At 36.2% G+C, this 15,996-nt stretch overlaps 1 protein-coding gene across 1 annotated transcript in view; it reads left to right on the top strand.

The window, feature by feature from the left end:
• Positions 1-1,791, top strand: part of LOC140159697 (cadherin-23-like) — a 51,610-nt gene extending 49,819 nt beyond the window's left edge. The window contains exons 51-53 of the mRNA XM_072183193.1: positions 133-288; positions 591-787; positions 1,584-1,791. Of these exons, the coding sequence (XP_072039294.1) occupies positions 133-288; positions 591-787; positions 1,584-1,791 (561 nt within the window). The remainder of the gene's footprint in view (positions 1-132; positions 289-590; positions 788-1,583) is intronic.
• The last annotated feature ends 14,205 nt before the right edge of the window (positions 1,792-15,996 follow it).

The raw sequence follows: 15,996 nt of genomic DNA, 5'->3' as shown, positions 1-15,996 counted from the left end.
TGTTTTAGTGCCTTGAGCGCTCTTAATTGAGTGGATATGTGCCTTGTCGCTATTATTATTATTATTATTGTTTCTAACAGTTCACATATTTATTAATATCCCTTGTTAAATTGTATTATGATATTATTTTAGGTGTTACTATCCGACATAACTCAACCAATCTGTACTAGTAGTGCTAGTGTTGCAAATGTTAATATAACTGCAACAAACCTGTCACCAATGTTTGACCAAGAAGAATACACTGCATCAGTAGAAGAAGGAAGTCCTGTTGATACACCAGTTGTCACGGTAATTACAATTTATACATCCTTGATTTGTCTGCTGACCTTTAAATTTAAAACTACTAAATCATTTTTAATAGAATCTTTCTATTTAAATTTTAACAATCGCTGGACTTTTACTTTACAAATGTCTAGAATATTAAATTTTGATTGTAACACTACAGTTTGGGTAATGTAAATGAACATTAATGTTTTAGTTTTACTCTTTCTTAGAAGATGTGTTGGAATATGGGCATTGGTCTTCCTACTTTGCATATAATATGCACAGTGGCAATTGTGCCTAACTATATTTTGATATTATATTTGCAGGTTTCAGCAGAAACCTTTGATAATACTCAGGACATTGTATATAGCATAAGATCATCTTCAGATGATGGCATTAACAAGTTTCAAATTGATGAAACAAGTGGAGAAATCACAGTCAAAGATGATACTCTAAATGCAGAGGATGTTGCCTTATACACATTGGTAGTAGAAGCCCAGGATAGAAGACTGGATCCAATCAGGTAAGGAATTATATAATGAGAAACCTTCAATTGGGACTTCATTTGTCAAAATTCTTCAAATTCTGCAGCGGAGCACATCCCCCTCAAGCGCAGCGCAATGGCCGCTACGCGTCCATTACTTCAATACTAAGATGAAACACTTGATATTCATTACCATAAATTGGAAAAAATAGAACTCCCTGCATTCTGTATTATTTACCTTGTGTGAAACACTACAGGGGCATCCTGAATTTAAACGTGCCCAGACTAAAAAGTATCTAGACCACCAACTTTGATGCATTTGGTTAACACTGCATAGCAACAATTTTGGCAAAGACATAAAAAATGAGGGCAGCTTTATTTTCAGAAATGTAAGCATTGAGGGGCTTCTATTTCACAGTGCATGGTTACTCATGTCATCCGGTCAAAATCACCATGGATATTTGGCTTCACATAACACAATGATAAGGGATGGGCAGTTGATGGTCTAGATACTTGTTTGTCTATGTAAACATGTGACATCATAGGTCAACCTTTTCCGAGAAAAATGTGTTTGAAGGATATGTTACTAATAACGGAGTCGATACTCCTCTAATATCTCAATGGCCCGATTAATTTGAAGTTGAAGTTTAAGGTTCAACTATTAAAATGTATCTTTAATAGTCAAAAAGGAATAACAATTATAGGATAGAGCTAGCTCTAAACCTTTACGTCACTATGTGAAACGGAAAATTGGGAGAAATCGCAATACGCTACTATGTGTTGCTACCGACGAACTCTTCTATACTAATGCTGTTCAAATTTGACTTCAATGCAGGTCATCTACAGTTAGTGTGTTTGTGATAGTGACAGATGCTAATGATAATTGCCCTATGTTTGAGAAGGCAATTTACTATGGCAACATAACCAGACAAGATGTATATGTAGTTGATGAGAATCTGGAACAATTAATGGTGGTTGCTCAGGATCCAGACTCAGTAAGTTACACTATGTTAATACAATGCTTAAATCCTCTGTGTAATTGAGTGCATTATTATGTGGGGAAGTAGTTGATGAGAATCTGAAACAGTTAATGTTGGCTGCTAAGGATCTAGACTCAATAAATTACATTATATCTTGGTGTAGATTATTCATCCAGTAGTTCAAAATGTTATTTTTTAAATTAAATAATCTAATACTGGATCTAAAATTTGCAACTCACTTTACTACGTTGTGTGTGATAACTTCGGACTTCATCAGGCATCTGATTGATGATGTTTTGATGACGTCAGGTGTTGTGACGTCAGACAGCGAGGAATGTCTCGTTACGCCGGGTGTTAATACTGGTTCATTATGTTAATACTGGTTCAAAACCTCTGTAATTCAAATTGTGTGTGCATATATGTGTGGATGTAGTTGATGAGAATCTGGAACAGTTAATATTGGTTGCTCAGGTCAGGATTTGATCAGTTACATTATGTCAATACTTTCTCAAATACTCTGTGTAATTCAAATTGAGGCTGACACACAGAATGATATCAACGATTTTCTGATAGCTGGAAGATGAAATAAAGAGGATGCATATAGCGTAAAAAAGTAGTGGGGGACAATTGCCCCATGGTTTGAATTTATCAAATTTGACCAAAATTTGTGATGTGCATCTTCCTTTTAACCTGTTTTAGGCCACCATTTTCTTAATTTTGACCAATCTTCTTCGACCGCTCTCACTACTGATGATTGGCTACCATCTGGCTGCATCTCCTTATCTCCTTCTTCCAAGCTGTTCTGTTCTGAGCTAGATGCTTGGCTAGCACTAGGTTCATTTCTATCCATTCTTTGTTGTCAAACCATTGTTTCCTCTTCCTTTTCCCTTCCACTTTTCCTTCTATTACCCCAAGTATTTGTGCACTGCCACTTCCTCTGAGGATGTGACCGAGGTAGGTTAACTTTCTTGTTACCAACTCTCCAAGCAGCTGTCTCTTCACATCAAGTTCCTCATGGATGCTTCTGTTTGTTCTTTTCTCCTTCCGACTGATGTTTAGTATTCTTTTCCAGAACCACATTTTAGCAGCAAGCACCAATATTTGACATTTGACCAATATTAGCATTAAAATATGTGCATATGTGTAATATAATATTTTTTTGATTTACTACTGTAGGTATTTACTGGGATTGTAAGTTCTGTGGGCAATCCAAGTTTTGAATTGGTACAGACTACACCGCCATCAGAAGTGAGATCACTGTACATGTCAATCAAACTTGTCAATCAAACAGGAATATTGGATGGTGCTGTTTACACATTAAAGGTCAGTACAAAACAATGGGCAACAAAGATTTTGTATTATTTTATCTGTTTGATGTTGCCAAGACTTGTAGAAAGATAAAAAAAATAAACACTATCACAAATAATAATTTTTGACATTCAATTAAATTGTTCACAAAGTCCATGTTCACAAAGATTAAATGGTATCACAGTTAACAATAGTCAATACACATATCCTGGGTTTCTCTACCGGATGTCAATTTGTACCGAAATTCCTTCCCACAATACAATATGCGTATTGCATAACAAATGAGATGGATTAGCCTCTGAACTGTATCTATTATATACATGAGTCCTTGGGCCCCGGCGCAGCCCAAGGACTCATGTGCACTTGGTTTATCCCGATTCCATACTCACTCTCGCAGGTTTTCTCCGGGATCTCCTGTTTCCTCCTGTATCGCAAAAAATCGGTGATTAGTTGTTTGGTTATCAAAACTTCCTTCACCCAATGGAATTTGGGGAGCTGCACAGATAATTGGTGGATGTTACAATCTAAATGCGGATAGGTGTGCGCCGTTCGGCAGCAACCTAGTTGATGCGATCTGATTATGATGATTCGCCTTTGCAGCGAAATTACAGCGCTTTGAGTCCTCTAAGATCTGGAGAAAGGTGCTTTATAAAATCCAAAATTTATTTTTTATTTATTTATTATTATGTAATACGTCTATTATAAGTGTAAACTGACTTCTGGTAGAGAAACCCAGAATATGCATATTGATATTTCCTAAATATTAAGGATCAACCAAGCATTGATGGTGGATCGAAAGATCAAACATATTTGGCTCCATGGAGTACTGAAGTGTGACATCATAAAATTTTCTTTTTTGCATTTTAGCATTTTCATGACCATATTTCAGTAGAACATGATGAAAAACATCCACAGTCCAAATTTAGTGGGAATCGGATCATGAGGGCCAGAGATATGGCTGCATGAATACCTAATTAGCCCCATTTAAATCAGTGTAAATTGGCCTGGTTCATAACTGTTTGGAACCAGGCCAATTTACATTGATTTCAGTGGGGCTAATTAGGTATTCATGCGGACCATATCTCGGGCCCTCATGGTCCGATTCCCACCATTATTATGTTTTAATGAATCCAAGTGTGTGAAAATATTGGATCCAACACATAATAATGATAAAATTGGATGCTTTACGCCCAATATTTATTGGTCTGCTATGAGTTTTAAAATATTGGACTCGACTACGTCTCGTCAATATTTAAAAACTCTAGCTCATTCAATAAATATGGGCTCAATCGATCCAATTTTATATCAAATTTGGACTGTGGATGTTTTTCATCATGCTCCACCGATACATGGTATTCAAAATGCTGAATAGCTTATTTTGCACTATTTTGGCCCATGATCTGGGTGCCCTTGCCCCTTTTCTCTTCCTTTGCCCTCCAGATTTTCTCTTTTATTTTTTGTCAGAGGGGCACATTTTTCTTTCATTTTTTGTCAGGGGGGCACTCTGCCACCCCGCTGGCTACACTACTGGTTAATAACTTTGAAACTGACACTCCCTCTGTATTATGGCTTTCCTATATCTTCCACAACTGGAATGAATGCAACAAAATGCAAAAAAAGTTTTCTGTGACGTCATCACTTCGGTACTCTATTGCCTAAGCTATAACGTAGCTAGATTTGAACCTTGAAATAGTTACCATATTTGCTGTAGTTGTTCTAGTCCTGCAACCTTAATTTCAATGAAGGACTGTTCCTGGTTCATATTTGTCATTATCAGGTTTCATTAGATGATACATCTTGTCCTACAAGCAGTACAGATGTCATAGTAACCATCTCTGATAGTCTTGCTCCAGTATTCTCCCCACCTGATTATGAAGCTTCCATTATGGAGGGTGATGATGTTGGTACCATGGTTACACAGGTGAGTACAATGCAGCTCTTCTAAGAAAACAATGCAGTATATGCTTAATTACCAACAGATAATAGTTTTACTGTGGGAGCAAAACAACAGAACAAATGTAAGAAGGCAATATCTGCGGTGTTATTTACTTGTAGATACTGGATTTGTACCATTGTTAGAATAATTTTGCTACACAAAAAATTGAGGTGAATTATTTGCAAAGCTCCATTCTGATTGGTGATTAAAGTGAAGATATCATGTAATTGACCAATCAGAGGCAATGTTAGATCGGCAAGTAGTGCTCATGGGGTTAAGTAGGTCATCAGTAAATGTATCAGCGGTTATACATACTTATTTTTTTAGTTTTATGGTTCTGTCAAACATTTTGCCAACAATGATTTATTCCAATAGTTGATTGCTCAATGTTATTTTGAAATACTTTGTTTCATCCTATACGAAATTTCACATTTCATTTGCATTTATTTGTTGACTTTTTTTTTTATGTTTAGGTTTTTGCTTATCGACAAGATACTACTTCCAATGACATTTTCTATCGTCTGAAATCTGTGAACAATGGTGGCAGTAATATCTTCACAATAGATTCCACTAATGGGGTTATCTCTCTCAATTCTGATACAATTAACGCTGAACTTGTCACTGAGTATACATTGGTTGTAGAAGCTGAAGATAGGCTTGCCAATCCACCAAGGTAAGAAATGCTTATGGCACAAACTGGAAAAATCAATCAAGTAAGGCCTTATCTGCAATAGCTGCCAGGTGTCATATGTGTACAATATAGAATGCAGAAATTGTCAAATGTTTATGGGGCAGCTATTGCAGATAGGGCTTTTTTGCACTAGCCGTTCAAAATTATCATCCTTGTTCTCTTTGTCTCTAGTGGCGTGTCAGACAATATTTCATGTGGGTTGGGAATTTGCTAATATTGTCATGCTGCACCTGCTATCAAAATGACTTTATTAGGACAAAATTTTCAATATTAATGCAGGAATGCGGAAAACTGTGGTGTAAAACAGGCCAAATGGGCCATACATTTAAAATCCACACTCCCCCTGTGGAAGATTTTGGAAATATCTTCCACAGGGGTAGTGTGAATTTCAAATGGAATGAACCCATTAGGCTGCTCCATTTGAATTTCATACACCCTCTGAGAAAGATTCAACTTGAATCTTCCACAAAGGGAGGAGAGTTTCAAATGGAGCTGCTAATGTTCATTCCATTTGAAATCACCTCCCCTGTGGAAGATATTTCCAAAATCTTCCACAAAATAGTGTGGATTTTTAATAGAATAACCAAATGGAAGATGCACATCATAACTTGTGGTGAATTTTGTCCCAATATTTCAAACTGGTGGAAGTTTCCTCTCTCCTTCCCTCGGCCATCGATCTCTCACACGTCTTTCAACAATGTTGGTCCCAAGTCATCTGTGAATGAATGTTGGTAGAAATCTTTATTACTAAATACAATTGCAGTATAAAATTTTGAAACAGCCTGTCATATAAAATATGACACAGAAAACAGACTTGTTGTGCAGGAAGAGTGGTGCACCCCCACATCAGCTTTATACATGGAAGAGTCTGGCCCCAAATCACTATAAAAAAAGAGAGATGGGCACTTTGGCCTATAAAACCAGGCCTTTACCTGCTATTAGAATAAGCACCAGTTTTAATTACATATGATGTGCAGGTTTTTTTAAATAATTGTTTTTGCTGTTTGTTGACAGAGCCTCAACTACCACAGTCATTGTACAAGTCAGTGATACCAATGATAACTGTCCCATGTTTGAAATGGACTCTTACAATGGTATAATTACAGAGCAAGATAAATATGTGGTCATGGATAACCTGCAGAGACTTGCACTCATTTCTACAGATGATGACATTAGTGTAAGTATGGGGAAATTTTTGCAATCTTGAAGTTTACAAATAAATTCTAACCAAGTTTGTATTTTCAATTGTAGTGTGTTATGACAATGAAAGGGGGGGGGGGCACTCACATGTAAGGTGGTACATGTATGTGTGGGACTCTTTTTTAGGTTTTCTAGTAGTTCCAAAGACCCACATTTGGGGATCATGCCCCAGTTCTTTAGCTTCGGTTTCACAAAATTCAGCTGTTTAACCTAAATTTGAAAAAAAAAAAGTGGAATTTCTTAGCTTCACAGCCTATAATTTGGCCCAATTTCAGTTCACTAGAACAAAAAATAAATATGTTTCAGATCAGCTTCAGTTCAGAAGTCCCTATTTTGTCCACAAATCAGTTCCCAAAGTTTGCTGCACATCTGCCCTTACCAAAATTAAAGTTGATCCCCCTCAAGGTAGCCAATTTCTGGGTACGCAAAATAAAATTGAAACATTGTACCTAATTTCTCTTCTACAGGGTTTTATCGGGACAGTTACACAGCTGAATTTCAATGATATATTTGCTTTGGAGGAGGCATATAGTCCTGATGGGGATTTCTTGATGGTGTATATTGTTCTTGTGGACCCTACTCTGCTGACCGCTACTGACTACACTGTACAGGTAGGGTAAAATGGCACAGCTAAACAAAGTGGCAAAATACTCAATTTGGTAAAATTAAAAGGTTTCTTCAGTCACATTGTACAGCAACATCAAACTTGCTCATACTCATGCACCCCCTACAGCTCTTAACTCACTGATACTTCAAACTTTGTACCACAATGACCCATAGTCCTACTGGTTTTTTAGTTGGCAAATAATAAAAAATATCTGAAAGAGAGAGGTGGGAATATGATCAGATATTTTCAGAATTTTATTTCCCACATATATTTTTTTTTTTTTTTTTTTTTTTTGGGGGGGAGAGGTGATTATTATTGGACATTTATTTTATTTATTATGCTTCATCACTGGCTCATATACAATTACAAAGACAAATATATTATATAGAAATATTGCACATACTAATCAAGACAAAATAAATAGAATAAAATGCCAGCAAAAAGAATGGGACAAACAGGTGCAAAATCACCTCTAGGACCATCTCACCTTTCGATTTTTGAAAACAATTTATGGGGTAAAAAAACCCCAACACTGCCGCATCCCAAATTATATAAGCCTGCAATTCGAGCATCTGCATTAAGAGCTCCAAGAGCATGTATTCAAAGAAAAAAAAGGACATGGGACTATAATGGGGTGAATACGGTATTTGGTACGACACATCTGACTCAAACTGATGTATTTTCTATATTCTTGATCATCACATGTATGACTGTACAGATTGCAGTAATAGATACCACAACCGTGTCAGACATCATCTGTGAAGCCAATATCACCAATGTAATAATTCAAGTTGTAGACGAGTTAGCACCAGTTTTCACTCAAGAATCCTACAATGCAACTATTGTGGAAAGAGCACCACCAGGAACACCTGTTGTCATGGTAATATAATGGGCTAATCCATTTAAAGTCCGCACTCCCCCTGTGGAAAATTTTGGGTTTATCTTCCACATTGAATTAGTACTTTAACCGACTCTATATGAAATTCACCCTCCCTCCGGGAAGATTCAGGTTGAATTGTTTTCAGAGGGTGTATGAAATTGAAATGGAGCTGCCTAATGTGTTCATTACCTTTGAAATTCATACTCCCCATGTGGAAGATATTTTAAACATCTTCCACAGGGTTAGTAAATTTTAAATAGAATAGCTAAATTTTGTCTTTGTTGTTATTGCAGTATGTAGGTGTATTGTAACTAGAAATTGTAGAGATTATATGAACCTGGAGCAAACTTACAGGGATTTTCTGAGATCTGTAGAGAATTAACAAATTTGTAAAATTGTCTAAAGATGCTTAAAAATGGTTGATAAATAATAGAAATGCATTTAGATCATTTTCTTTTTAGAAATATTGGGCAAAATATGATGAATACTGAAAGGTTATACCCATCTTTGAGATTGTGTTCCCTATTGAATATGCATGGAATTCCTTAATGTCTGGGCATAAGATTGTATCACTTGAATATAATAGCAAAACAAAAAATATGGCCCTGTAAGTATGAGAGCTGTTTTGAATCTTATCAGTTTTAATATGTCATCAAAATCCGTCTTTTGTGACTTTAGATGCAAAAATGTTACCTTTACCCTTTCCCTGATATTACTTTGGATTTTAAAATTTGAGTTAAATGATATGTATATTCTTTAAAACTGAAATATATGAAATAATTAGTAATCCTATCCTAGTCCTAATCCCAGTCCTAATTCTAACTTTAATCCTAGCCCTAGGATTAGAAAGGCAGTAGTTATTCTCAAGTTTTACTAAAATTTATTCTTGACTTTACCAGGTTGAAGCTGAAAGTCGTAACCCTGGACCTAGCCTAATATTCTATAAGCTTACCAGAGGAGGTGATATATTTCAAATTGATACAAAAAGTGGTTTTATAACAGTCAAAGAACCTACAACTGATTATGAGACACAGGAAGAGTATAACTTGGTAGTAGAAGCACAGGATAGAGGTACAGAACCATTCAGGTAAGTCTGGTGCATATTTATGGATGTGTGTGGGGGGGGGTTTGTGGGGTGTGTGCAATCGCCTTCGATCAAGGACAGATACGCCACGTTCCAACCGTGGACCACTCGGCAATGGGTGGCCGTCCTCGGTGAGGTCTGCAAACGACCGCAAATGCATGTATAACGTATTTGCGAAATACTTCCTCTATCATTATATTAGATATAACATCCGCAGTTACTAGGTTAAGTTCCATAACCACTAAAATACCCCCCAAAAATGGTGGAAAACGTCCTCGGTATGTTGATTGAGTAAGGATTTGGACGTCCACGTTTGCATAGTCCTAAACAGCATCCACCTGGAGGCGATTGCAAGTAGGGCCTAGTGTGGGTGTGTGTATGTGTAATAAGATGCATGTGCAACCAGACATCCATGGCAAATTATACATAAGTTTTTAATGGTGAATTCAGTGTGCTTGCCCTAATAATATGATTTAAAAATCTTGTGTCCCTCCTATAGGACTACTAGTGTCACTGTCATAGTGTACATCAGTGATGTCAATGATGAATGTCCCAGCTTTGATATGCAGCTTTACACGGGGCAGGTGACTCTTGAAGATAGATTTGTGTTGGGCAGTGGTACTGTGGATCGCTTGGTTCTAACTGGTATGGATTTAGACAAGGTGAGTACACCAGTACATAGTATAATACTCATGATAAATTATGTTGAAGATAATGCAAGAATACAACATAATAGATGAGTTTGAACGATGGGTTCATATACATTGTACAAATCATTGCAATGTAGACTGCTTGATTTTAGCTGGTAAGGTTGATAAAGAAAGTGAATAAGAAATGTTGACAAGGATGGACTAATTGTCGACAAAGACTAGTCATTAAAAATATTAGAGATAAGCTAACACATTTACCACGAAATAAAAAAGTACCGGTAGTTAATTGAGCACAAAGTGACAATGATAATGATAGAGTGGATTAATAGACTTCATTTTGTAATATTGATGTATTGCTTTGGTGACATCTTGCCGACGTCGGATCTTGAGATTTGACGATTGTCGACAATGAAAATTTTTCTAGACAACAGCCCTAGTTACCATGTTAAAGATAAAATGAATATTTTACAGGGCAGACAATTCAGACCTGAGATGTAACCAGTGAGGAGGGCCTAGTCATTAGAACCATAATGTAATGCTGGTATTCACTGCGATATCTTTTGACACAGACTACTACAGACTAGGTATCAACAGTCAAAGTCCATGTGTACTGTATGCTGTGAATAATCGCATATTCATGAGGGCCGATTATTCCATCGTGCCGTGTCTAACAATCACGTCAGCGTTGCGTGTCTTCACGTTTACGCGAAAGACCGTAAAAATATGTCACATTTCATGGAACAATCGGCCCTCATTATCGGGTGATGCTGAGATTTTGCTTAGACACGGTCTGTTATCTCTTTCGTCCATGCTTTTGACGGTGTATTTTGGAGCTCCGTCCCTATTTTCTGAATCAATATTTTACCCTTCTTTTTAGAAACCTAACCTAATCACTTTGGCTTACCCCTCCTCTTTATCAAAACTAGTTTTGTTTACAGGATGTCAAACCATTCCACAAATCATCGGACTTACTAACGCTTTATGTTTCATTATTTTACAGGTTTTTGATGGATCGTCTGCAATATACAATGACACTTCCGGTGGTGGGTTTAATATCCTTGTAGACCCGTCTTCAGATCCCCAAACTTTGAGGTTGTATGTGGAGGTGATGGATCCAAACAAACTAGCCCTTGACCAAACTTACGAACTAGGAGTAAGTAGAATTTACATGCAATAAAGCTAAGTTCATTTGAAACTACCTCCTTTGAGAAGGAATTTGGAATTCTTACCAAATTCAAGTTTTAATAATTCCAGATCCAACCATTTTCAAAAAAGTGAAAAAAAAGGCAGTGACGTAGGGGTGCACCACATTTGGGGGCGCGCCGAAATGATGCTGGCGGAAAAAAGAGGTATTTTTTGATATCTACCCCCCACACTTTCTAGATTCTTGAGAGCTCTGGGCAGCAAAAATTTGGGTCAACAATTAATAATTCCCATTTTGTATCCTCGCCCTGGGCGCCGCAACCTCTAACTATTTCAATGGGAAAAGGTGTGGAATATTTTGGAATCCCAAACAATTTTTTTTCATTTCAGGCCAAATTGTGTTTCAACTGGAATTTAACATAAAACACCTAAAAATTATGTAAAATCTAAACATTTTATTTTTGGACCTCAGAATAATATTTTTCAGTTCTCAAGGCAAAATGTTTAGATTTTTTCACAATTCCCTCTTATAATAAAAAGTTTAAAAAAAGTGACAACCAAGATCAATAAAACCAATTCCATCAGTTTGAAAAAGACACAGTGAACAAATTTTGTTTTGTGTAACAGTTTAAACTTCTACCAATAATAAAAAAGTTATTTAAAAATGTGTCTTTTGCAGGTTTTGTTGACAGACACAACAGTTCTCACAGCATGCAGTTCATTCACTATGGTTACCATCAGTGTGGAGGACTTGGATCCCAAATTTACTGAAGAAATATACATAGGAGCAGTTGATGAAAAGGCTGATACAGGGACAGTTGTTGTTACAGTAAGTTTAAAGCTTTAATGTCTTTTTAAAATTAATTTGATTAATTTAGATCAAACTTGATTTGTTAGCATACTTGTAATGTTTTACATATGTTACAACTTACACTTATAGGAATCAGCCAAATTTGTTGTATTTGTCGAAATTTTATTTATTTAATGTTTTACGTTAATTTCTTAATTGTGACTTGCTACAACAAAATATGCATAAAGTTGCAAGTTGGTAGTTTTGAGATGTGCTGGTTGCTGCATTGGTGATCTTTGTTTCACATGCACCTGTTCAAGCCAGTAGTATGTTTGCATATGTCCTTTGTGAATGATGGTGCAATGGGCATTCATGAAGGACATACTACTGGCTTGTACACTGGTGTGCATCAAACAAAGAAAATCAACTCAGCAGCCAGAACATGTTTAAACTACCAACTTGCCACATTACACTCATTTCGTTCTTTCGGGTCAGATTTAAGAAATTAAATACCCCATAGAACACCACAGTTAAGCAGCCAAGATAGTAAATGGAATGTATGTTGTATTCATTAAGCAAGCCACCCCTTTTTATTCCACTACAGGTTACTGCAACAAATAAAGACGGCACTTTTGATGGCATTGTGTATAGCATTCTGTCAGTCACAGGTGATGGGTTGGATAAATTTACTGTAGATTCTACCGGTACCATCACAATATCATCAGCCACACTAGATGCTGAGGATACAATGGAATATACATTATTTGTAGAGGCACAAGATACAAGGACAGAAATAATGAGGTGAGCTACACTATATGTCTTTCTTACAGTACCCTTGATTGGTCAGTTACATGATATACTCAACTGAGTAACCAATCAAAGAGCTCTTTGCAATTTTAAGCTTATACTTTGATCAACTCGTAATCGGCGGGCCTTATAACATCGCGGATTAATATCCATATGTTTTAACATTATTTTGAGGATTGTCTTGTGGTGTCTTGCCAGAAGCATCATAAGTTGAAGTCATAATACTTCACCTACTTTCTTTAACACACAAAATATAGACCATACTGGTCAACTATATCACTTTTAACGGCGGTCTACTTTTCGGCGTAGTGGTAAAAACCTAACAATTCCCGCCGATTACGAGCTGATCAAAGTATAATCCCTACTGACTATTCTTACCATATCTCTGATTGGCTTAATAGATGATCATAGTATACTTAGAGGCAGATACTTTGGCTGGTAGTGCCCATGGGGTTAAGTGTATAGTTTGAGCAACACCAAATAGGAAAGAACTTTTAAGCATTTGTTACTGACTATGCCCAAAAAGTAAACCATCTTTTGTATAACAATTGTCTTATTACTTTATGCTTATAGAACAAAGCAAAAATACAGTATATACATATTAATCACTTTCAACTTTATCGCTGTAATATCAACCAAGACTCACTTTTAGGAGCATATTTGATATTTTACAACATTTGTTTTGTTATATGCATGGTAAATATTTTCTTTACAAATTTGAGATTTTTAGAATCATTTCAGTCATTTTGAAGGAGAAAAAAATGTCCAAATGACTGACCCTACTTGAGGGATTTTTGTCATGTAACAGCAGTTTTAGCTTATTCATTTTTCCTTTTTACAGTTACAAGGAGCCCATGTTATTAATTAGTAATCGTGGAATTGTCATGTCAACAACATTGTCAAAAAATGCAATAAATTACTTGGTTTTACCAGAATTGTCGCGGGAAGTAAGAACTCCTATGTTCTACTCAAACTTTACCAGTCGCTCATTTTGCCAATACTAGATTACTGCTCGCCTGTTTGGAATGTTTACAAGAAATGTAATATTGATAAATTGGAACAAATACAGCATCGTGCTACTAGGTCAATTCTTTGTCAAAGTAGGGGGGATCAATCATACGAGGACAGACTCAGAACTCTAAATCTCACAACTTTGAAAACTAGAAGGACTTATTTGTCTGTTTCATTAAACTTGTTCATGTCTTACTAATGCCAATCCCTTTCTTTTTTCCAGGTGGTGTGTTAATACGAGACATGAAGCTTTAATTTTAAACAATCAATCACTCCTAAAACAGATGCTTACAAAAACTGTCTTTTAGTTAATTTCCCAGTGTTATGGTCTTCAATTCCATCCGATATCAGAGACTCATATCTCACCTGTAGCAAGTCTACTTTTAAATCTCAACTCAAATCTCACTATATGGAGCATGTTGATTAATTTGTATTGATGCCTTTTTGTATTTTTTTCCAATATGATTTGTATGTGTGTGGTCTGCTGAGTTGGGAGCGCTGCGCCTTGTGGTGATAGTGCCCTTTTGTGCTTTCAGTGTTCCCCGGCAGCTCAGTAGACCCAATTTGTTGTTTTGTCTCAATTTTGTTGTTAATTGCCAGATGAATAAAATAAAATAAAAATAAATAAAAAAATTATATTTATTACAATTTTAATCCCATTATTTTTTTCTTCTTTCTTTTTAAATAGATCATCTACAGCTAAGGTGATAGTCTCTGTTTACGACATCAACGATAATTGTCCTGAGTTTACAAGCATGTTCTACAGCGGTCTCCTTTCATCTCAAGATGCATATGTTGTTCAGAATGATATGAAAGAAAGATTAACATTAGAAGCCTATGATAACGATGTGGTAGGTACTCATTTCAGTCTCAGAAAATGCCAAACATCAGACCTTTGACCTTGGTTGTACAGCAGCATGGTGGGATCTTATTTGATAAAATGTATACATCAAGAAATTGTGTTCTTATCAAAAAGGCAATGGCCAGTAAAATTTGGATCCTTATGACTAAATGTTGGTTCTTCTTTTGGAGTTGGATAAAGTTAAAGAATATTGACAGTTGCTCATTTGAAATTAAACTGACTGGAAAGTTATCTCACAGGAAAGGATATGGCCTGTGTAGATTTTGTAGTGGCAGTTTCGAATTGTATCCTCACCAAATCCCACAGGTGTGCACACACTCGTAGATGTGCGATTTGTCTGTACGCTGGCAACACAACCACATAAACACACTGATTCGAATCTGTCACTGCAAAATCCAACATGGCGTTACTCTTAAGTTACACTGTAGCCTGATGTTGTTAATGTTGTTTATCAAAACATGTAACAAAATGTCTGACTTTCTTACTTGTTTACAGGGTATGTTTATTGGCAATGCATCAGTGACCACAGATGACTCCGGTGCTGGATTTGAACTAGTAGAAATCATGACATCAGGAGAGATGAGCTACTACATCAGAGTTACGGACTTCACATCTCTGCTTCCTGATAGCACATATAATATACAGGTAGAGAGAATAGTACATAGACTAAGAGGATTTGTATTCAAGAATAAATAATATTTCTGATTGCCGTTGATGAAAGCTTAAACTTTGTTTATAGTGCATGCTTGTTTGTATTCTGGCTGAAATTCCATTTTGCAGATAGGGCACCAAGTTATATTGCTCAAAAAATAATTGTGGAATTTTGTTAAAAATATTGCAGTGCCCATGTGTGACATCTGCTATGGGCTATTCCATGTGAAATCCATATGCCCCCTATGGAAGACATGACCTTAATCTGTCACACTGGGGGTGTGAATTTCAAATGGGGTTGACCTGAATGGTGGCTCCATTTTAAATCTACACTCCCTGTGTTGGAGATTAAGGTCATATCTTCCATAGGGGGTGTATGGAGGTCAACTGGAATAGCCCTGTGGCCAATTGCCTATAGCATGAGTCTGTACACTAATGTACTTTTGATATTCTTTAGCTTTCAAAATATACCTGCCTAAACAACCATTTTTTTTCAACGAAATAGTTTGTAAAGTTAACAGTATAAATATTAAATTGATGCAATTTTGAAGGCAAAATATCCTGTTTTGTATGATTATGTTAAACTTATGTTGCATTTCAGGTTTCTTTCAGGTTTTGTACTTTCCATTGTTTTCCATTGTTTTCACT

This window comes from Amphiura filiformis, chromosome 8, assembly GCF_039555335.1.
Source record: "Amphiura filiformis chromosome 8, Afil_fr2py, whole genome shotgun sequence".
NCBI classification, from domain to species: Eukaryota; Metazoa; Echinodermata; class Ophiuroidea; order Amphilepidida; family Amphiuridae; genus Amphiura; species Amphiura filiformis.
Note: the sequence above shows the minus strand (reverse complement) of the source record. Positions and strands in the feature narration are given on the sequence as shown.